At 44.6% G+C, this 23087-nt stretch overlaps 1 protein-coding gene across 7 annotated transcripts in view; it reads left to right on the top strand.

Annotated features, from left to right (window-relative positions):
• The window catches only part of SH3RF2 (SH3 domain containing ring finger 2), a 127543-nt gene that overhangs the window by 77257 nt on the left and 27199 nt on the right, over window positions 1-23087 (top strand). For 6 of the 7 annotated variants that reach the window (XM_047731156.1, XM_047731157.1, XM_047731154.1 and 3 more), the window contains exons 6-7: window positions 17479-17570; window positions 18828-18998. In XM_047731156.1, coding sequence (XP_047587112.1) covers window positions 17479-17570; window positions 18828-18998 — 263 coding nt within the window. The remainder of the gene's footprint in view (window positions 1-17478; window positions 17571-18827; window positions 18999-23087) is intronic. The other variant, XM_047731160.1, reaches the window with a different exon arrangement.

Genomic DNA, 23087 nt, shown 5'->3' on the forward strand with positions numbered 1-23087 from the left:
ATTCCCATGGAAAAGCAAGGTATGGGCCCCTACTGAAAGCCTTCATTCATGCTTCATGAATTTTATTTTTGATGAGGAACAGTGTTCTTGAAAAAAAAAAAAAAAGGCGGGGGGGTTGGAGAACTTACCAGGTAATAGGCCATTTTCTTTTAGAGAAAAAAAAAATTATACTTCAAAGCACAAACTTTGGGAGATACAATATCCATCCTTCATCCTCTCTTCCCACTCCAAAACAAGCCCTGGTGGAAAATTGCACAACTAGATGCATAATGAAACCTGCTTACTTATGCAAAGAATATTGCAAACACCAGTTTGTCTGTTTCCAGACACCTTGGCTAGGGAAGATGTGCTTTCTCAAGGCTGAGTCTGGGGCAGCCCTGAGGACACAGGGACACAGGGTGCAGTGTCAAAAACTTGAACAAATCATTCCCACCAGCTAGGCTCCGATCAGGCTCCCTAACTGAGCTCTTGGGCCCTTCCCCGCGACTTTTGTCTTGACCTGAGCTGGCACCGACTACAGAAGGCTCACTGCCTTCGTGGTCCTGTTCACGAGCATGGCGTGTCTGCCACATGGCCAGGCATTTATTCATCAAAGATTTACTGAGTCCCTCTTATGTGCCAAGTCCGAGGCAAGCACTGAGAGGCAAACCCTAAACATGTGAACTAGCACATACTGGGTCAGGGAGAGAGCTCATTGTTTCAGTCCTTCTCCTGCATCTGTTTCAAGTGCGCGGGACATTAACAAGGTCAGAGAATGCCTATCCTTTATTTTCAAAGTCACATTCCCTCTACCCAGGGTGATGTGCCTCCTGGGCTCTCATCGCTCTATATAAGGAGAGAAAGCAGCCATGGGGAGGACTGTCCGCTCCAAACCATTTGCACCACCTGGCACCCAGCCATTGTTCACTCATGAGATCGGCCAGCTGCGGCCCGCAGTTCAAATGCAGCCCATAGCCTCGTTTTGTACAACCCATAATCTAAGAATGCTATGTACAGTTTTATTTTTTTGTTAAGATTTTATTTTTTAAGTAATCTCTACACCCAACATGGGGCTCAAACCCGCAACCCCAAGATAAGAGTCAAACACTCCACCAATGGAGCCAGACAGATGCCCCAGTATTTATAGTTTTAAATGGGGGGAATCAACAGAATTATGCTCCGTGACATGTAAAAATTCTATGAAATTCCATTTTCAGTGTCCCAAACTGAAGTGTTGTTGGCACACAGCTGTGCTCTTTATACTTTGTGACAGCACTGAGCAACTGTGACAGAGACCCACAAAGCCTTAAGTATTTACTATCTGACCCCTCACCAGAGAATGTTTACCAACCCCTGGGCTAAAGCACTGCTCCCACTCTCCTTCACTAAAAGGCAAATACCCACTGGTCTAAGAGCTTCTGAGGTCCTTAATGACTTTGTGAGACCATGTGTATCTGGTCATCTCTGGTGCTGCAGGGAGAAGGGTCCCTGAGAGGGCACCACCCGAACCCCTACAGTAACTGATCTGTACCTCTAGGCACACATCTGTCACTTCACGCCTTATTCTGGAATTTACCTAAAAGCTGCCTTATGGCCAATTACTCCATAAGGACAGGGTTCCTGGTTCCCTCTAACCCCCCTGGGTTAAGTCCAGTTGAACTTGACATGCGATATAAATATTTGTAGAATGTGTGAGAGAGGAAGCGAGTGAAACCCAGCAAATGTGTGTGTGCCAGTGCGTAAGAGTCAATAAACGTAAACAAGAGACCAAATAAATAAATGTATGAATTAATTAATGATTAAGTGCTTGAGGGACTGGAGGAAAGAAGACCTAAATGAGTGTATGACTGAGGGAAGTCTTCTAAAAATGAGAGATTAAACAAAGAAATAAGAATATAAGTGAATGTAGGAAGGAGGGATCTATGAACCAGTGAGTGCAGGCTACAGGGTCTCTACAAACGCCACATAAAGAGGATATAGGCGTCACTGCCACATTCTGCTGATCTCGGCACTTTGCTTTGCTGGCTAACGCCCTGCCAGCCATGGGATTTTGAACTTCATCGATGCCCTTCCTTGCTGAGGGTGTGCCCACACTTTCGTGCTTGAGCGTCTGGGGCTTCTGTCAGAAGGACAAAAACACCTGCACCCTTGGGCTTGGAGCCAGACAGCCATGCGTCTGAGACTGTGGCTTCCCTCCCATATATGGAAAAAACACGCTTTCCCTGATACATCCTCAGCCCCATCTCTTCCACATGCTACAGGCGAGTAGGACCTATCCCAGAGGCACAATTCCGGGTGCAAGGGATGGGCGACATGTTGGTTTGGGGTGAAGTTTGTGCCCAAGGTCATCCTAGCCAGGGAGGAAAATGTGGACTCAAAAGCAGCCTATCTAAATCAGGTCCCCACAGTTACTCTGTTTCCTCTGTAGTGCATACCTTGTCTGCTTTCTTGCTTTTTGTTCCCTGTGTTTTTGTGCTTTACCTGTTCCCCCGCTAGAAGGTAAGCTCCATGAGGACAGAGACAGGCACATGGAAATCACACTTGGCTGAAAAGAGTGAAACACCGTGTGGAAAACGAGTAAACCGACCACTTGAACCAGCTACCGAGACAAGATCCCCTCTCCCAGTGGTGGGCCTGAACTAACTGTCCCACTGCCTGGCACACCATTTTCCCTCTCTAAGGCTCAGGTGATGAAAGGAGATTTTCCTCATGGTCCTTTCCAGCTCCCTCATACTAAGGTTATAAAGCCAAGGGGATGGGGCCTTCAGATTGTTCAAGAATCACATGGTTAGTATGAACCCAAGTGCCTCGCCACAGCGCTTAAAAAAAAACCAAAGTGTAATTATTACATAAGGGACAGCCATTTTATCTGGCCCGTGCTGGGGTAAAGTGACACTGGGTGTGGTGACATCATTGTTTTGGCCAGTGGCCATCTGAGCCTCATGTGTGACTGTCCCGGTGTGGTCAGTCCTCTCCTTTCAGAGCTGCAACCCAGCCTGGCATCCTGCTGCCTTGCATCTCATGAAAGTCAGAAAAGTATGCCATAAAAGCTCCATGGCTGGGAAATCTCTTCTCAGACGTCTTTGCAGAGTTCCCAGAAACCACACAAAAACCTTTCCTGGCTCAGCCTGGCAAATGAGGTATAGGGAGTTAATGAGGGCTTGTCTGAGGGTTCCAGGGCTCACTGACTCCTGCACCCTGAGAACTCTCCTGCCTTTACCACCAGAGCCACTTGGTCCAACCTCCAAAATATGCACACTGCTTTGCATGCTGAAGGGAGCTCTAAGAGTGTCAGCTCTCAAGTCAGGATTTTTACTTTAATTTAATTTTATTTTTATTAAGTTAATCTATATAACTAATCTCTACACCCAACATGGGGGCCTGAACTCAAAACCCTGAGATCAAGAGTCATATGCTTTTCTGACTGAGCCAGGCAGGTGCCCCCAAGATCAGGATTTTTAGGTTTGAATCTCCACTCAGCCTCCTTGCTGCCTCTGTGGCCTTGGCCCCTTACTTTAGTACATTTTCCCCTTGACTTTCTCATCTGTAAAATGGCAATGATAATAATAGAATTTAGCCTTTTGGTGTGTTGTGAGGATTGTATGAGATAACAGAGTGCGTGGGAATGGGAGACCCTAGCGAGCATTCTCTAAAGACTAGCCCTTGTGGTTGTGTGATTTCCAAAATCTGGTTGGGTATTCCCCATTGTACCTCCATGAGATTATACACCCCATAAGGGCAGGGACTGTGCCTTCTTTTTGACCTCATGCTCACGTTGCCTCACCTAGGGATCGGACACTCAGAACACTTGGGAGTGGAAGGCACGACACATTCCCAAATTGTAGCTCTCCAGATGTGAATGGAGGCCTGCTAGTCAAAACCCACAGGCATGGCACATAGCCTTCTTTTGAGAGAAATGACCACCGCCCCCCCCCCCCCTTGTGGAAAACCATTGTTGGGAGAAGAGGCTGAGTTAGGAAACATCTAGGGAAGGTCAAGAACAAGAAGAAAAACTTCTTCCAAAAATATACCTTGATGGTTTGGTGTTAGCAAATTCTTCACACAACAGAAGAGAGAACTGGGAGGATAGTTTCTTCACAGCTTCCCCGGAGGGTTTAGACACCAGCCTTCTTTATTGAGTGCTGAGGTATTGTTCTAAAGCCTGGGGTTACAAATAATACTTTCACAGTTGTTCTAAGAACAGGCCAAAATTGGGGATGCCATCCCGAAAGCAAGTCTGCGTCTTCATTCCTTTTTAGCAGGTATCATGACACCTGAAAAGGCTTTACTCTCTGTTTGCTGTCAAATGTCCTGCTCTGGAAACAGAGATGCATCAGTTGTACAAACAGCCTGGGGCCCTGGTGTGTGTGGTTCACTCCTCGAAGGGAGAAGACAGCAGAGTACTCGCTCTAAGGGCATTCAGCCTCTTGAATACCACAGGCTGGCCCCTCTGGGCAGGGAGGGTGGTCTGTGGTGGCAGCCAATCAAAACTATTTAAATCTAATTTGAGACAGGAGAGGACAAGCTTCTCCCAGTTTCTGGAAAATCACAAAGACAACAAGCATGCTCTCCAGAAGGGGGCCTGAAGCTCTGGCTTGGGAAATGTCACAAGTGCTTCTCACTCACTGTACATCCCTGAGCCTGTCTTTAGAAATGATTCTGCGGCCACATCATGTCTATTCCATGAGAAGGAAAAATTGTTTCATGACCAACCACATCAGAGGACTTAGCCTCTGCCCAGGGTGTTTTCTCAAGTGTCTCCTCTGATAGCATGTGGATGAGAAAGGCAGACTTGCCACCAGAAAAAGCTATCAGTCTATGAGGGCTCCAGATCCTACATTTTCTAAGATCCTAAATCCTTCATTTATTGAGGGGACTTACTTACTCTAAGGTAACTAAAGGCAACTGCTTTGATAATGTGCTAGAGCAGTTAGCAATTACCTTTTTTCTCTTTTTAAAAATGCCATTGAGAGGTGTCTGGGTGGCTCAGTTGGTTAAGCGTCTGACTCTTGATTTCAGTTCAGGTCATGATCTCAGGATCATAAGATCGAGCCCCGTGTCTAGCTCTGTGCTCAGCAGGAAGCCTGCTTAAGATTCTCTCTCTCCCTCTCCTTCTGCCCCTCCCCCCACTCGTAAGCAAGCACTCGGTCTCTCAAATAAATCTTTAAAAATAAAAAGGAAAATTAAAATGTCCATCATGGTTGCAGTGATATCCTTTGAGAAAGTTAAAAAAATGTTAAAAGGCAACAAACAAATGGCAAGAAGTGAACTTTCACAGATGCCAAGTGAATTTGACGTTGTCCGATGATTTCTGGGCTCACTAAATTCTTTAGAAGGGATTTTTATAATTGAATCGCAGTCCTACTTCAAGTTGCCTTCCAGCTATCTCCCCCAAAGTCAGACCCATAAAAATTGCCAAGTCCTTAAAGAAAAAGCTACCAGACCTCACCTAAACCAGATGAAGGAATTCAGGAATGCACAGGTTCGATAGCTTGCCCAGATTTACTCTGTGAAAGAGTAACAAAGTGGGGAGACATACCTGGGAAAATCTGAATGCAAACCCCAAGTCCCTCATAATTATGCTGTCTTATCTCCTGACTGATTTTGGTCTGCTGCTCTCTCCATCCAATTCTCTCTGTGGGTCTATTTTCCGTAGCTCAGGAAGGAACTATAAGCCCTTCCCTCTTCACTGTAGAAAGACACTTTCTGAGAACTTCATGCAGTCTATGAGAAGTGAGTATGGTATTTCTAAATTTCTAAATATTCTGACACTGCTCTCCTATGAGATGCTCTTGTCTGGCAAATGTGAGGGCAGGACCCTGGTATAGGACGGACAGATTTCTTTTTTTTTTTTAAGATTTTATTTATTTATCAGATAGAGATCACAAGTAGGCAGAGAGGCAGGCAGAGAAATGGGAGAAAGCAGGCTCCCTGCTGAGCAGAGAACCTGATGCGGGGCTCGATCCCAGGACCCTGGGATCATGACCTGAGCCGAAGGCAGAGGATTTAACCCACTGAGCAATCCAGGCACCCTGGATTTCTTACACATACAGTCTACATCATCGTGGTGAGCACTGGCCTTGGTCACCAAGCCTTAAGACCTAGCCTGGCACTTGGTACTTTAGTAGATGCATCTTAAAGCATTTTCTGTGAATAAATGCCATGAGAGGACCCACAGAAAACTTAAGAGGAACTTTACTTGTTCACATTTTTATGGCCTTTAATGAAGCCCAGTGAGAGGATTTAATTATAATTATTGCCATGCAGTTACTTCCCAAGTGGACTGTTATGACAAGAGGGCAAGGGTTATAATTAAGGTTTGGGTAAACCCTGGCCTTTAAACAAGCGCGATTGGTATGCACCCCATCAGATTCTGCTTTGGTATGAACACCTGCCTGTGGGGCGCCTGGGTGGCTCAGTGGGTTAAGCGTCTGCCTTCAGCTTGGGTCATGATCTCAGGGTCCTAGGTTTGAGCCCCACATCAGACTCTCTGCTCAGGAGGAGCCTGCTTATCCCTCTGGTTCCCCTTATGCTCTCTCCCTCTCTGCTATCTCTGTCACTGTCTCTCTCAAATAAATAAACAGAATCTTTAAAAATAAATAAATTAATAAATAAATAAAACTCGCCTACAAGGCAGCAGGCTGCTAGGCTCAGGAAAGCATGAGGAAGAAAATGGAAGGGGGAGTGATGGGGCCAGGGTTACTGTGCCCAACCAAGGGACCCAGCTTAAAGAAGAGGATTTTTGTCTGTAGTTTGAGGCACAGTTGCATTTTCATCTTTGTCCCAAGAAGCCAATGCAGAGCACAGCTACAGAGAGGTGCTAGACCTTACCCTTCTCTAGAAGCCTTAGGATGCATGAGATTAGCACAATCCAGTGTCAGGAAAGAGACTCCTGAGTTACCATCCCACACACGTGGTCAGTCTCCCATTACTGAGTCTTCCTCAAAAGGAATCTGCACTATTGTGGGGGCCCCTAGTGTCCTGGAGAATGAATATTTCCTTCTTAAATCCAGTCTCCAGAGAAAGGCTTGTCGCCATCCTCTTGTCATAAATCTGTCCTGTATGTCTCCCATCTCATTATAGTTACGACGGTAGGGTTTACTGGGTACCATTGTGTGAAGTACTTTGCATGCATGTTCTGATTGAATTCTCATAAGAATTCTAGGAGGTAGCCATGACTGACTGCTGCCCCCTTTTAGAGATAAGGAAACTATGACTCAGAAGAATTAAATCTAAGCTTCACACAGCCAATAGGTCACAATGCCAAAATTCAAACTCACTTCAAACAGCCCGCAAGTTCATCCTGTTAGCCGTGGCTGCATAGAGTCTCATGGAGTTACAGAAATCCAGTAACTGTCTCATACAGCTCTTCCAGACTAAGGGAGTCAGACTCTGGAGACTAAGGGCTTGAACTGACATTATGGCATCCATGTTGGCTGGGATTTCCAAGCTTCTATGCAGATACTTCAAGCATTACCATTTCTCCCCAACAGAAGCAATCAGGAAAATAAATTAATCAGGAATGTGTCTTTAGCAAACAGGATTAATGAAAACATTTTACATCTGGTAAACAGCTGTTGGCAACCCTTTACAATAATATTATAACCATTAAAAAAATTTAAAATCTTCCCACAAAGAGGGGCACCGGCGTGGCCCAGTCGGTTAAGCATCTGAATCTTAGTTTCAGCTCAGGTCATGATCTCAGGGTGCTGAGATCCAGCCCCACGTTGGGCTCCATGCTCAGCATTGACTCTGCTTAAGATTCTCTCTCTCTGTCCCTCCATCCTTGTGCGCGCGCGCTCTCTCTCTCTCATAAATAAAAAAATCTTCCCACAAATAAAACCCAGATCCTGACAGGTTTACAGGTGAATTCTTTCACCCTTTGCAAACTCTTCCAAAGAAAGGAAGAAAAGAAGACATCCCCCAACTCATTTCATGAGCTAAGATATCCTTAATACCAAAACCAAAAAACAATGTAAGAAAGGAAAATCTGAACTGTACCTCACTCTTAAACATAGATGCATATTAGCAAACCAAACCCAGGAACATATGAAAATAGGATACATTGGGGTGCCTGGGTGGCTCAGTTGGTTGGATGACTGCCTTCTGCTCAGGTCATGATCCCAGAGTCCCTGGATCGAGTGCCGCATCAGGCTCACAGCATCACGGGGAGTCTGCTTCTCCCTCTAACCTTCTCCTAGCTCATGCTCTCTCTCACTGCCTCTCAATAAATAAATAAAAATCTTTAAAAAAAAGAAAATAGGATACATCATGATTAATATAGGTTTTTCCCAAGACTGAAAGGTTGGTTTAACCTTCCAAAATTAATTAACGTGATTTATCACATTAACAGATTAAAGGAGAAAAACCATGTGACCTTTTCTATACCTATAGAAAAAAAGGTTTGAAAAAATTCTATATCCATTCACTATATATATTTTTTTAAAAAAATTTTAGCAAACTAGAGGGCTCCTGGGTGGCTCAGCGGGTTAAGCCTCTGCCTTCGACTCGGGTCATGATCCCAGGGTCCTGGGATTGAGCCCCACATAGGGTTTTCTGCTCTGTGGGGAGCCTGCTTCCCCCTCTCTCTCTGCCTATCTCTTTGCCTACTTGTGATCTCTGTCAAATAAATAAATAAATAAAATCTTTTAAAAAAATTTTTTTTAGCAAACTAGGAATAAAAGGGAACTTTCTTAACAGGATAAATGGAATTTATAAAAATCTACAACAAACATTATACCTAATGTTTCAGTGTTAAAGGCATTCTCCTTAAGCTTAGGAAAAAGAACAGAATGAATGCTTAGTATGTTTCTGCTCAACACTGTCCCTCCCAGAGTACCTGTCCAGTATAGTAAGGCAAGAGAAAGAAGTAAAACATTAAGTATTTGAAAGGAAGAAATGTAACTGTCATTATGGATGATATTATTGTCTATACAGAAAAGTCAGAAGAATCTGAAAAAAATATATTAGGAATAAATAGGACTTTAGCCACAGTCCTGGTAACAAATCAATACAAGAAAGTTAATTACATCTGTACTCTAAAAAGAAAACAAATAGAAAATATTCTCTTAAAAAGATACCATTTATAGGGGTGTTTGGGTGGCTCAGTCAGTTAAGCATCCAACTCTTGATCTGCTCCAGTCATGATCTCATGGTGGTGGGACTAAGACATTTGTCAGGCTCCAGGCTCAGTGAGGAGTCCACTTGTCCGAACTCTCCCTCTGCTCCTCCCTCTCCCTATCTCTCTCTCAAATAAATAAATAGACTCTTTATTAAAAAAAAAAAAAAGATACCATTTACAGAAGCAACTAAATTTTTTAGATGTCTAGGAATAAATCCAACAAAAGACATGCAAGCCCTTTTTGGAAACAATTTGTAATACTTTAATGAAAGACATTACACCTAAAATAAATGAAGACTTTTGCCATGCTCTTGAATAGGAAGATTCAATAATCTTAAACACAATTCCCCTCTGATTTTATAAATTCAAATCCCAGTAGATTATTTGTTTGCAACTCAAAAGGTGATTCTAAAATTGTAATGGAAGAAAAGACAATAGCCAAGATATTTCTAAAGAAGAAGATGGAATTTGGTTGAGGTGAGGACCTGCCCTATCAGATATCAAATTTTATTTCAAAGTTATAGTTATTAAGATGGCATGGATTCAGCATAGGCATTCTATTAAACCTATGGAACATACCGGAGAGCCCAGAAATAGACATAGCATGGAGACTTGATTTATGGCAGAGCAGGCTTTGCAGATGAGAAGGGAAGGATGAACTATGGCATTGGGCTAATTGGGTATCCATGTGGAAAAAGATGAAATTGGATTCCTCCCTTGTCAAAAATCAATTCCAGATGGATTAAAGACAAATATGAAAGGCAAAACTATAAAACTTTTAGAAGATTATAGAGAAGTACATCTTTATGAATTTGGGATTAAAAAAACCACATTCCAGATTTTTTAAAAGTATAATCCACAAGGGAATATGTTACAAATTTGACTATGTTAAAAATAAGAACTTCAGTTTACCCTAAGACACTGTAAACATGCAAGTTACAAAGGATTCGTGTCCAAAATATTAGAACTCCATAACTTAAGAAAATGATAAATAAGCTGAGGAGAAAAAATAGAGGGCATGAACAGGCATTTCATACAAGACATAAGAATGGCCCATACACATCTGAAAAGAAACTCAAGCTCATTAGGACTTAGAGAAATTAATTTGAAACCACAATGAGATACCATTTCACACCCACCATAGGCAGGTATTAAAAAGCTGGGCATTACCACATGCTGGCGAGATTATGGGGTAACAGGAATTGCCATTAGCTGCTGGTGGAAGTGTGAATTGTTACAGCCACACTGGGAAACAATTTGTTATTACCTAATAAAACTGAGCAGGCTCGTGCCCGATGGCCCATCAATTCTACTTGTCGGTTTGTATCGTGGAGGAGCTCCTGCGCGGGGGGCGGGGCACAAGGGAAATATACAAGATTGTTCATAACAACTTCGTTCATAACAGCTGCAAACTGAAAATCACCCAAATGACACATAAATGATAGGATGGCTAAATGCTGGTATACGCATGCAGTGAAATACACACGGGCAGTGAAAAACACGTAGTATTGAGCCAAAGGTGCAACTCTCAGAATATGCTCAGCGTGAATCCCATTCATACCATGTTCAAAAACAGGCAAATTCAAACAACATGTTGTTTAGGGACGTATGCCGCAGTAGTAAAATGACGTAGAAAAGCCCTGGAATGATGAACACCCATTTCAGCACTGTAGTTATGGGGGGCGGGGGACAGGGATCTGATTATGGAGGAATATGTAGGCGGCCTCTCAGTACAATATTCAGTTTCTATTTTTATTGTCTCTTACGTTGGATGGTATGTATACAGGTGTTAGTTTTATTTTTCTTTCAGTGATACATAAAATTATATATACTTATTTGTATGCAGAATATATTTATCATTTAAAATTTCCCTAACAAAAGAAAATAGCAGAGCAGAGATTGAGGCTGGAGGGTTTGCAAAGATCAGGGGAGGCAGAAAGTGAGTGTGACCTGCTCAGAGAGCTGAGAAAAGACCCAAAGCTGAAGGAGGTGAGGAAGTGAGGGGGAACGTAGGAAGGTGAAGCAGGAGCCAGATCACAGGGAATATTCGAGGCTTTGATGACTACCTAGGAGACATAAACTCAGTAGTCTTCACAGGTACTTTGCTGACCTATCTGTACTTGAGAAGTTGGGTTTTGTTTTTTTTTTTTTGAGGTACACGTAAAGGGACCTGCTGCCAACTCATAAATGAGTTCTCTTTCTCAGACAGTGTTTTTACTCACAGGACAAATAAACAGCACTGGGAGCCCACTCCTTGCTCATCAGGCTGAGTTGGCTCTGACAGAGACTGAGATGGAAAGGAAGAGCAGTCTGACAGAAGGGGCCCTGATTCTGTTGGGACCTTGGTTCTGCGAGAGAAGGAAGAGGAAAAATAAAAAATAACACTATTCTGCCAGCCTTCAGATCTGTTCCACATTACATGCGGCGCTGGACCGGATGGTAGTCATCATGAATGTAACATATCTGTGAGCATATAAACAGAACGCTGATTATGGCAGGATGGTTTTTTCCTACCACCTGTGTAGGACACCTTTAGCCATAGTGAAATATAGAAATGGTAAATGTTGGGGCGCCTGAGTGGCGCAGTTGGTGAAGTGTCCGACTCTTGGTTTCAGCTCAGGTCATGATCTCAGGGTCATGAGATCAAGCCCCACCTTGGGCTCCACACTCAGTACAGAATCTGCTTGAGATTTTCTCTCCCTCCCACTCATGGTCTGTCTGTCTGTCTGTCTCTCTCTCTCTCTCTCAACTACATAAATAAATCTAAAAAAAAAAAAAAGTGTTAACATTGGTGTCCTACAGAAAGGGCTCTGACTCTGGGGTTCTTGCTTCCAGTGTCCACCTGACCACCGATCTGACCACAGAATCATGTAAACTTCTTATCTCCGTTTCCTCATTGGTACAAATGGGGAGAATGACCATGAGGATGGTGTAGAAGTTAGCACTGGAATTTCACAGCATGAGAGTGAGATACCTCTTGGAGCTCAAAGCAAGGTTCTCCTGGCATCACCCAGACCTCCTTGAACCCCACCCCACCCCAGCACACCTCATGCTCGTATAATTATGGATTTCACTGCCTTGTTTGCTGCATTAACCTCAGTGCTAGGACCAAATAAGGTCCACATGTTGTAATTGCTGAATGTAGCTCTTAAGACTCTTTTAATCTATACAAGGGAATGAGTTTTTAACTTTATAAAGTTGGATAGTCGACTCCAGATTATCCATAGTGGTGGGTACAGACACTCATATAATACCTAATTTTCTGTCTCTAAAATACAGCCTTCTCCTAACCCTGAGTGAACTCCGTGGGTTTGAAGCCCTTGTTAGCTCCTAGGCATACAGAGATACAGGACACAACGGGCTCCAGAGTAGTTCCTGCTCTTGAGGAAGACAGTCACCCCACGCCCACTAAGTTACCGAAAGGTGTGAGCCCTGCAGGAAATAGCTGAGCCCCGCAGTGTGGGTTGGAGGAGGACAGCAAACAGACATTTTGGAGAGTTGGGGACATTCTCCTCCAGAAGAATAGGGTTGCTTCTTCCCATCCCCCCACCACATGCCTGGGTCCTGCTTTCAGTTCAAACCTGCAGAGCTGTCGCATAAAAGGAGATCAATGCTCCACCCATCCGATCCCCACCCCCGCAGCAGCTAATCTCCTTCCTGATTGAAATAAATGGCATTTTTGAGCTCTTACAGTGTGCTCAATAATTTATATGGATTACTTTTGTTAATCCTCATAACAACTCTGAGACAACTGTCATTATTGCTCCCATTTTACAGATGAGGACATGGACAACCCACAGAATTGTGTCACTTGCCCCAATCACAAACCCTGGCAAATGCTAGAATCACACGCCTGAATACTAAGCTAGACCTGCGCTCCAGACTCCTGAGATGGAGCCACATTCTGCGCACCTTGTGTGGCCGCTGGTACAGGCACCGGGCCCACAGAATGTTGCAGGAACTCTGTGCCAGACTCCGTGCCTGCTTCCTCCCTCATATAACACCTCAAGACCCAGAAAAGCCCAGAAACACACAGCTATGCATTCTTCTGCTACTGATAAAGGCTTCTTCTAAATGAGTCATTTCCTTCAAAAAAAGGAAAAAATGTTTTTAGATTGTAGCAGAAATATCCACCCCACCCTCAAATATGCACTCTCTGTCTGACCCTGCTCAAGCCCACAAACGCTATGCCAGGAAGCCCCAGTTGCTGGAAGACCTCGCATCTGGCCTTAGGTCTCCTGTGGCATAGGGACCTGAGGTCACAACTGACCCCAGGCAACCACCCCACAGAGGCCCGTTCCCTCAGTCTTGTGACAGGAACATACTTGCCTCCTTAGAAGTTGGCCATCTGCCTGGTTGTCACGATTTACCTGGTGGGACCTTCATTTCTGTCTTATTCTCTCTGTCCTCCTCCCTAGCCAGTTTCTCTCTTCTCTGTTTTTATGTTGCTCTCTTTTCCTGTCACTTCATTTGTTCATTTGTTCGTTCGTTCATTCATTCATTTTTCTTTGGGCCTTATTTATTGAGATTGTGTCTGATCCCTAGGTTTCCATTCTTGATTTCTCTCCTATTCAGGTGGCCCTCTGCCAGGAGGGTCACTTGCTAGCTGTTCATCAATAAGCTGAGCACCCCTGTCCCCTCCTCTGACCAGCCCCAGGGCTTAGGCTGGATCAAGCTCAGGCTACTTGGATTTTCCTGCCAACTAGATAATATTTGTCTTATGTTTTATCAGCTTTTATCGAGCTATAGTCACATACAATAAAGTTCAACTATTTTAAGGATACAGTTCAGTGACTTTTGGCAAAAGTATAAAGGCATGTGATGATTACCAAAATCAAAATACAAAGCAAGTTTTGTTTGTTTTCTTGTTTCCCTTTGCAGTTAGTCCTCTCCCCTCACCTCTGAACTCTGGCAGCGCTCCATTTTCTGTGACTATAATTTGGGCATTTTTAAGAATGTCATATGTAGTCTTATGTGTCCTGCTTCTTTTACTTAAGATGATATTAAGATTTACCCACGCCATTGCATGTGTGGCCCAGGAGTATTCCATTGTGATTGTAACACAGTTCGTTCTTTTGTTTACCAGTTGATTGGCATTTGGGTTGTTTCTAGTCTGGGGCTAAAATGCATAAAGTCACTGAGAACATTCAAGTACAAATCTTTGTACAGACATATGTTTTCATTTTACTTTGATAACTACTTGTGAGTAGGATTTTGCTGAGTAGTGTGATAAGTGTATATTCAACTTTATAACAAATGGCCAACTTGTTTTCCAATGCGGTGGCACCATTTTACATTCCCACCAGCAGTGTATGAGTTAAAGCTGCTCCACATTCTCACCAACACTTGGTATAGTCAGTCTTTTTAATTCTAGACATTCTCATAGGTAGTGGTATCTCATGGTAGTTTTACCTCACATGTTCCTAATAATTGCTGATGTTGAGCATCTTTTCAAGTCCTTCTTGGCCACTCCATATATCTTCTTTTGTGGCGTCTTTACACATTTTTAGATTGGGTTGTTTTGTTTGCTGTCTTAATGGGTTGTAAGAGTTTTTCTGATATTTTTTCATCTGCCTTTTCTTCTTTCTTCTTTCCTTCCTCTAGCCTTCTGGCTCTACTTCTTTCTCCCACTGGGTCCCTGTCCCAGTTCTTGAGAAACACACCCCTGCCCCCAGAGTTGTCCATGATCTCCCCTTCCCTCCCTCCTCCTTTGCCTCTTTCCTCCTTATCCGCACATGTTCTCCCTTCTCTGCCAGGACACCTCAAAACCTGAGAATCTGGCCTCAGTTCCCATTCCATATCACAAAGCATTCCATCACAAGCCCACTGATCTCAGTTCTGCCTAGGTTTAGAGTTCCAAAAAGTGGGAAGAACCCCCCCTCCCCCCGCGCCGAGATAAAGAGGGAAGTAAAAAGTCATGGAGGGATGGCTTTGCATTCTGGCATCTTCCTCCTCACTAAATGATTAATCATGTTTACAGATAGAAGGGCTTTTTACTCAAACACAACACTTGAAAGTCACGGGTGTGAAGTGAAGTGCATCCTGCTTATTAATCAGTGGTCCAGCCATCTCAAAGAACATAAGATTAATTGTTCGCATAACAAGGCTCTCCCTTGGCACATCTCCCAAGCCCAGCAGGGATTTATCTTGCCTTGTCACAGGGAAGGAGCAGCCTAGCCCAAAGCTGGCAACTTGTCTTCTCTGTTTAAGAGAACTGGTATGACAGTATTTGATTGCAAAGCTCAGAGCACTTTACGCAGTATTAGCGCTGGATAGGAATAACTATGGAATTTTTTTAAGAGCTTACTTAGATATACTTCACCTGCCATACAATTCACCCATTTTAAAGTGCACAATTTAGTGTTTTTTAATATATTCATGGATATGTACAACTGTTACCACAACTTTACAACACTTCATCACCTCCAGAAGGAACTGTGGACTCATTAACTACCACTCCCATAACCCTTCTTGTCCCCAACCCTCATCTACTCTCTGTCTCTATAGATTTTGTCTATGCTGGATATTTTATGTAAGTAGAATTATATAATATGATCTTTGGTATCTGGATTTTTTTCCCTTAGCATAAAGTTTTTGAGGTTTATCCATGTTCTAACATGTATCAATACTTCATTCCTTTTATGGCTGAATAATATTCCATCGCGCACACACCGCATCCATTCATTGGTCGATGGACATTTGGGTTATTTCCACCTTTTGGCTATTGTGAGCGATGCTGCTCTAAACATTAATGTATAAGTTTTTATGTGGTACAGCTTCATGTCTCCTGGGTATGTACTAGGCGTGGACTTGCTGGGTCTAATGCTAATTCTGTTTAATCATTTGAGGAACCACCGGACTATTTTCCAAAGAAGCAACACCGCATTACATTCCTTCCCACCAACAACTATATGAGACGTTCTCTCCAACCCTTGTTCTTATCTGACTGGAATATTTTTCTGATCCTATAACTATATCCTCAAACTGTCAAACATACATACATATCACACATGTATTTAGACAATCGTCAACAAAGGACACACATAAATCTACCAAGTCATGCATACCGGTGCATACCTATGGAGCTCATGCACATACACATAGACTCCCACACAGACATTTACAATCACAGGCTTCTGTATAGTCACACACAGTACACATGCATATCCACCCACAGACTCACATGTGTGAACGCAGTCAGACACACAACAGACCAGTGCTGTCGCTCAAGTGCGTACCGTTGTCATGGGTTGTGAACAAACATCCACGCAGAACCAGAGACACGTGCACTCAATAATGCTTTCCCTCTTGGCCAAACACACATACACAAACAAGAGTTGTACCTGAAAAGCATGGTCCCAAAAAAGCATACATACATAGTTACCCTCACTCAGTGGGGCTAACCAAAGGTAGACTGAATGTATTTACTCTGGGTGATATGGAGATGGTCGAGATTACATCAGTCCTTGGTCTACTGGGTAGGAATACCTTCTCATTCATTTAGTTGTACTTTAACTACAAGTACATACTGAACACATAGAAAAGACAAGGATGAACAAGATCGAGTCCCTGCCCTCGTGGAACTTACAGTCTGGTAGCGGGGGCAGTTACCTCTGTGAGACGTGCCAAGAAGGAAGCAAGCAAGGACATAGGTCACACAGGCAGGGTGCCAAGAGGGTAGTTTCTGGGTGTGTCTAGCACTGTCGCTCCCTCTTTCATCCTGGCAAAGTGAATACTATTCAGATTCACCTTCCATAAGTCACTGGATAAACTGGTGTGTCTGTGTGTGAGTTAATACTAGCACTAGTAAGAGTGTGGGCTCAGGACCTAGATTACCTTGGAGTAAAATTTGATTTCTTACTAATTGGGTAATCTTTCCCTCACTTTCTCATCCAAAATTAGGGATGATAATAGTACCTTTAGTAAGGATTAAATTAGCTGGTACTTGTAAAGCACTTAAAAGTGCCTGGCCAGAGTTACGTTCTCATTAGCAACCATCATTTCTTCTGAGAGTACGTTTCCGTAGAGTGGCTGAGTGTACTGGGAGGGGGTGGGAAGAAGTGGGGGGGATGGGGTGGGGGAGATCAAGGAGCCTGGCAATGCCCCATTGACTGGAAATTGGATGAGTCTTCATCTTCTACAATATCTAAGCAGTCTTTTGGAAAGCAGCCCCGGCATGCCAGCCCGGCGGGCCATAAGCCAGTCTAGCCCCACCCTGCTCTGCCCACAGCCCCTAACCACAGCAAAGATGCGTGCTGGGTGGCACTGGGCATGGCTCTTGGTTTTCAGCTGTGTCAGGCCTTTCGGCAGCAGCTCCGCTGTGGGCCTGGCTTGTGGCATTCACCGGTTCTGCTTGACTGTCTTTTCTGTCTATGTAGGTCAGCACTTACCACCCTGTACCTGCCTCCCCGGGACATTCCACGGCCATCGTCAGTGTGCCTGGCTCCCAGCAACACCTCTCAGCGAACATGTGAGTAACAAGCTCAGCCCTTGACCTCCAGGTCCTGGCCGGAGGGGTCCTCTTGGCCATCCCCGTGCCGCCAAGCATCACCACTCCCAAACCAGCCCATCCAGAGAGACAAGAGCTCCCCTTCCTTCATATCCTTCAATGGAAATAATGCTGAAAAAGCCAAACTGGCAAACTCCGTCTACCTAGCTCATTATTTTATAAGAGTAGAAAAATGCCAGAAGCGTATACACGAAAAAACTGCTGGGAGGTTGGATAGTGAGCAATTTCTACTGACTTTAGATTCAGAGTGTTAGGTCATAATTAGATATTGCTTTAGGATCAGTGGAAAATACAGCATTTTAGAGGGGGACAACCTTGATGAGAACACGCCCCCAGCACCTTTGATAAAACCTTCCAGCGTCTCATACCCCTTGGAGTCTAGAAGGAATTCTTGATGTCCAGCCTGAGGCCATACTCTAGTAACCTGAATCTGGCAAGCCAACGGGGCTCCTTTTTAATGCTTTTATTCTGCAGATGTTCTCACTTTCACAGCCTCACTAGTGTCTTCACCTCCCGACTCATACCTGCGTGTTATTTAGCTGCCTGACTCCTGTGCAGACTGTAGAGTGAAAGTCACTGCTCTATCCCGGGACATCTTACAATATCCTAAGCCCTTTCCCCTCCAGCCCGCCATGCAGCCAGGATTCCACTGTGTGCTCACAAACAAAACCACCTCCTACCTTCTAATTCCCAATGTCCATCCATGTCCCTGCCTACATTAAGCTAGCTCCTTGGGCCATTCCTGGGGGTCAAACATGTTCTCACTCTTAGGAGAGGGAGTGGATCAGAGAGGCTTGTGCCCTCTCCTTTCCCTTAATTTGTGGCTACAGTCATTTTCTTGGGTGGTAACTCTGAGCAGTATGAAAAAGCACCCTGAGCAGAGCCGTCACTTCTAGATTTGAGACCCGGCTCTGCCCCTAATTGCTGGTCACCAACTCCTGTCTCTTTCTTAGGCTGGCCTCCCCATAGTCAAAATGCTTCGGTAGCCTAGCTTAGTGATTCCCAGCCGTGTGGCACTCTGGAGGACGCGGGAGTCGGGGAGGGCAGGGATGTGGGCCCCTCCACGGCTGCTTCCCTATCACACTTCCGTCCCGAAGAAGAAGTTTGTTATCACTGACTCAGGGGACAGGGTCGCTGAGGTTCCATTTCCCTTTGCCCTCTCCTGGTTCCATGTCCCTCTACCAGCACGCCTTCTTCACCAGTTCCCTATCTCCCCAGGTTTGTAGCCCTGCACTCCTACTCAGCCCATGGCCCGGACGAGCTGGACCTGCAGAAGGGAGAAGGCATCAGGGTCCTGGGCAAGTACCCGGATGGCTGGCTCAGGGGCGTCTCCTTGGTCACTGGCAGGGTCGGCATCTTCCCCAACAACTATGTCATCCCCATTTTCAGGTGCGTCCCCTCTGTTCTCAGGCAAAAGAGGTCAGGTCACCAAGGCCAGGGGCCATCTGTGGGCTGCATCGCTGAAGGAATCAGTGCTCCTTCAGAGTGTGGGCCAAGAAGTAGCCCTAGTAACCCCCTAACACTTTATTTTCTTTAATAGTAACAAGTTATCTTTTTTATAGCTCTTCACATTTTACAAGCACTTTCTCAATGTTTACCACATTACCTGTGCCCAAGAGTCCTTTTCATAAAGTAGATAGTATTTTCCAGATGAGGAAAGCAATATACATAGTTAAACTCCAGAACGGGATTTCAGGTTTTCTACTATATAAACCCCCCAAATCCCATTCACATCCCACCCCTGATACTCATATCTAATTGAATAATGGGAACCTGCAACCATCAGAAGCCCCTCAGAGCATCTCGGGAAACTTCCTAGGACACTAGGCCAGTAGGCAAGTTTCTGTGACTCAGTCCACCACCTGTCCATCCACACCCCAGGCCACAGGCGGGTTATCCTAGAGGTCTGAGTCCCTCACAGTCTTCCCAACCTTTTTCATTCTCCGGCACACCTGACACTTCTGCTTTGGCTGCTTGGACCATGACTACAGATGCACTCGGTCCCAGCATTGCCCATGGCTCGTCCTCCCTCCACCCCACGCCAGGCCAGGCACAGCGTGTCACAAGACAGTGAGGCCATCACCACACACGAAATGCTGGCTTTATGACATACCTCTGAGCAAAGTGATAACCCATTGTACTCTCTGGGAATCAGACCTGGAGTCATATGTCCAGTTTGGGGTAACTTCATGTAGGTGGGGCCCGGTGTCCGGAGGAGGGCAACAAGGATGGTGAGGAGATAGAAAAGTATACCACAGGAGAAACTGATAGAGAAACTAGGGTTAAGCTGTAGAAGACAAGGGTCAGAGGGACTATAACAGGCTGTGTAGATAGGAAATCTGTTTCCTGAGGGGGCAGTGAACACAGTGGATGCAACTTAAAGGCTACACTTTCTAAGGCGTAAAAATAAGGTTGGCTGGTGAGGTGGGAGACCCTTTCTAGGAAGAGTATGGGGAAACTCTGGGTTTCCTTAGATCTAGGTTTATATAAAATGATTTCTTCATGTAGCAGAAGGTTGGCAAGTCATTTCCTTCAATGGAAAGTTCTTGGAGTTTGTTAGAAAGTTACAAAATCTCCATTGGCAAATTAAGTGTGTCTTTAACTGATGCTTTAGTTCATTCACTCAACAAATATTTAATGAGCACAAACTATGTGTCAGGCACCTTTCTAGGCACTGGAGAAACACCAGTGAACAAAATACACAAAATCTCTGCCCAATGGAGCTTACATTCTAGTGGGACAGACAGACAATAAACAAGATATATAAGTAACATATACGGTATGTTAATGGTAAGGGCTAAGAAGAAAAATCAGAAAAGCAGGACAGAATTTGCGGTGGGGATGGCGGTGGTGATTAAAATTTTAATATGTTGGTCAGGAATGGCCTTACTGAGAAGGAAGAAGGAAGAAAATGAGGCAGGTATATTCCACACCACGGGAATAGCAAGGACAATTGCCCCAAAGTAGGAGTATGCCTGATCTGAAGGCCAGTAGGACTAGATCAGAACAGGTGAGGGGGACGTTAGTAGTAGATGAGGTCAACAGGTGGGCCAGATCATCTAGAATTTCCAAAGTCATAATGAGGAATTCGGCTTTCATGCTGTCACAGGGTTTTGAGCATAAAAGTGACATGATCTAATTTATATTTTAACCAGAATCCCTCTAGTTGCTGGCTTGAGAGTAAATTGTAGAAAGGAAACATGGAACAACAGAGACTAATTAAAAGGATATTATAATAATATGGAGGAAAGGTGAGGGTGAGTTAAACCAAGGTGTCAGCCATGGAGGTAGGGAGAAGTGGTTAAATTCTGGGTACACCTTGAAGGTAGTCATAACAGGATTTTCTGACAAATGAAATATTGGGTGTGGAAGAATAGAGGAGTCAAGGTGAGTCCTCATTTTTTTTGCCCTGAGTAACTGGAAAATGGAGTTGCCTTTTATTGAAATATTCCAGAAAACTGAGAGGAACTGGTTCTGAGAGGTTGGGGGTGGTGGTGAGCAGAAGCTCAGCGGGCAGCAGATTAAGTCTTAGATTCCTGTTAGTAATCCCAGTAGAGGTGTTGGCAAATGGTTGAGTACATAAGCCCAGAATTTTAAGGAAGAAGGTCTGGGCCTGAGACGGTATTTAAAGCCCTGGGACTAGATGAAATCATCACGGTAGGATCAGTTGCATTGGAGAGAATGATGGTGAGCCAGAAACTAAAATCTTCATGAAATGAGGGGAGAGGTTGAGAGAGGAAAGGGTGACAGGGTAGAGTGGCAGGTGATAGAGTCTGGTACTACCAAGCAAAGCTGGCGGGGTGGAGGTGGGGATGGCCTAGAGGAGCCAATGAAGAGCAAGGAGGATACCCACCCTAACTTATGACTGTTTCCTCCATGACATGAATTCTCTAAGGACCATGTCTACTAGTAGGGGGTTTGCTTATGCGTCAGGCCTTAGCCCAAAGTCCCAGTAATTCTACTGGAAAAAAAAATCCTTTAGAATCACAGTGACCATATAATTTGTCACCCAAACTAGGACACATTTAAGAAAAAAAAGAGAGACACACACACTTTTAATACACCAGGAGAGCAGGTGTAAACTGAGACTATCCTAGGAAAAGCTGAATAGTTACCGTAACTAGAATGCATGTAGGATTCCATTCCAGTGGATTCCAAGACTCCAGCTTCCCTTTCCCCCCTTCTTGGCTTTTCTCCTAGGTACATATATTGTGTCCTTAGGCAAGTCCTAAACATCTAGACTTGCCTGCTCCAAGATGGCGGCAGCATGTCAGACAGTGGATGAAATGTCAGCCATAGGTTGCCATTGAGTCTGTCTCCCATCTCGAGTTCATAGAATCCTGAACATGTGTGTACAGAGGTGCTACTTACATGGAAGGGTGTGTTTGCTTCTAGGGAACCAGCATTTCTAAGACGAGCAAGTCCCACCCAGAGTAGATTCTCTGGAGGGCTCTTAGGTAACAGAGGATCAGTGCTTTCTAGAGTGAAGTCTCCTTGACGGCCCCCTGATGCAAAGAAAGGTCCCGTCATCACTGATCTTAGACATGGGTGACATACGCCCAATTTGTCTACCTAGAAGCAGCTCACCCTTGTCTGTGACCACCCTTTCCATTGTGGGAGGTTTAGCTCCTCCTGCCTCTCAGGGCTGAATGATGTTGTCCTTTGTCAACTTAGTCTCCACTACTTTGGGCAGGTTGTGTTAGGACTAAGGGATTGAACTGCATGGATAAGGCCCCTTTCTGCTCCTTGGCTCTGTGTACGTGTAAGGCTTTCCCCCCATCTTTGTTTCTCTGTTTGCGGTGATGCTTCTCACTGCCACCAGCCCCCTTGGTTAAGGTTAGGGTTAACCCTAAAAGAGCCAGGGTGCTAAAATATGAGGTACCCCCTTATGTGCTCTTATTAGCCTTATTCCTTATATTCATTAAAGAATATAGTTTTGGGACTAATTATAGAAAGACTAGAGCTGACCAAAATGACAGGGTTTTCACTTCAAATTCAGCAAGTGAGCCTTTTAATTACTGAGAGGGGAAGAGACTGCTGTGCTGTCCAGAGCTCTGGCCCTCTCTCCACCCACCTGTCTAGCCAGGTTGATCACAACTAAGTGTCTGCCACCATGACATACTTCCCGAGATTCTGCAGGCAGCATTGGCTCCGGCTGTGCAGAATGTCAGTCAAGTTTCCACCCAAACCCCTTCCTAATAGCACCAACATCTTTGGGGTTTCCTCCTCCATGCATAGTCTTGGTGGGAGGCAGAAGTTTCCTCCCCTTTTCAGAGGCTCAGGAAACCCAACTCCTCCTCCTCCTCCTCCTCCTCCTCTTACTGCTCCTCTTCCTCCTTCTCCCCCGCAGCCCCTTCCCTCTATCACCCCAGCTGAGGAACAGGCTCAGCCAATCTGATGCTCCCTCTTGGGGCTTAGAACCTTGAACCAGAGAGGAAAGAACAGGGGTGCTGGTGAAGACCATCCATGACAAGACCC

This window comes from Lutra lutra, chromosome 5 (genome assembly GCF_902655055.1).
Source record: "Lutra lutra chromosome 5, mLutLut1.2, whole genome shotgun sequence".
Lineage (NCBI taxonomy): Eukaryota > Metazoa > Chordata > Mammalia > Carnivora > Mustelidae > Lutra > Lutra lutra.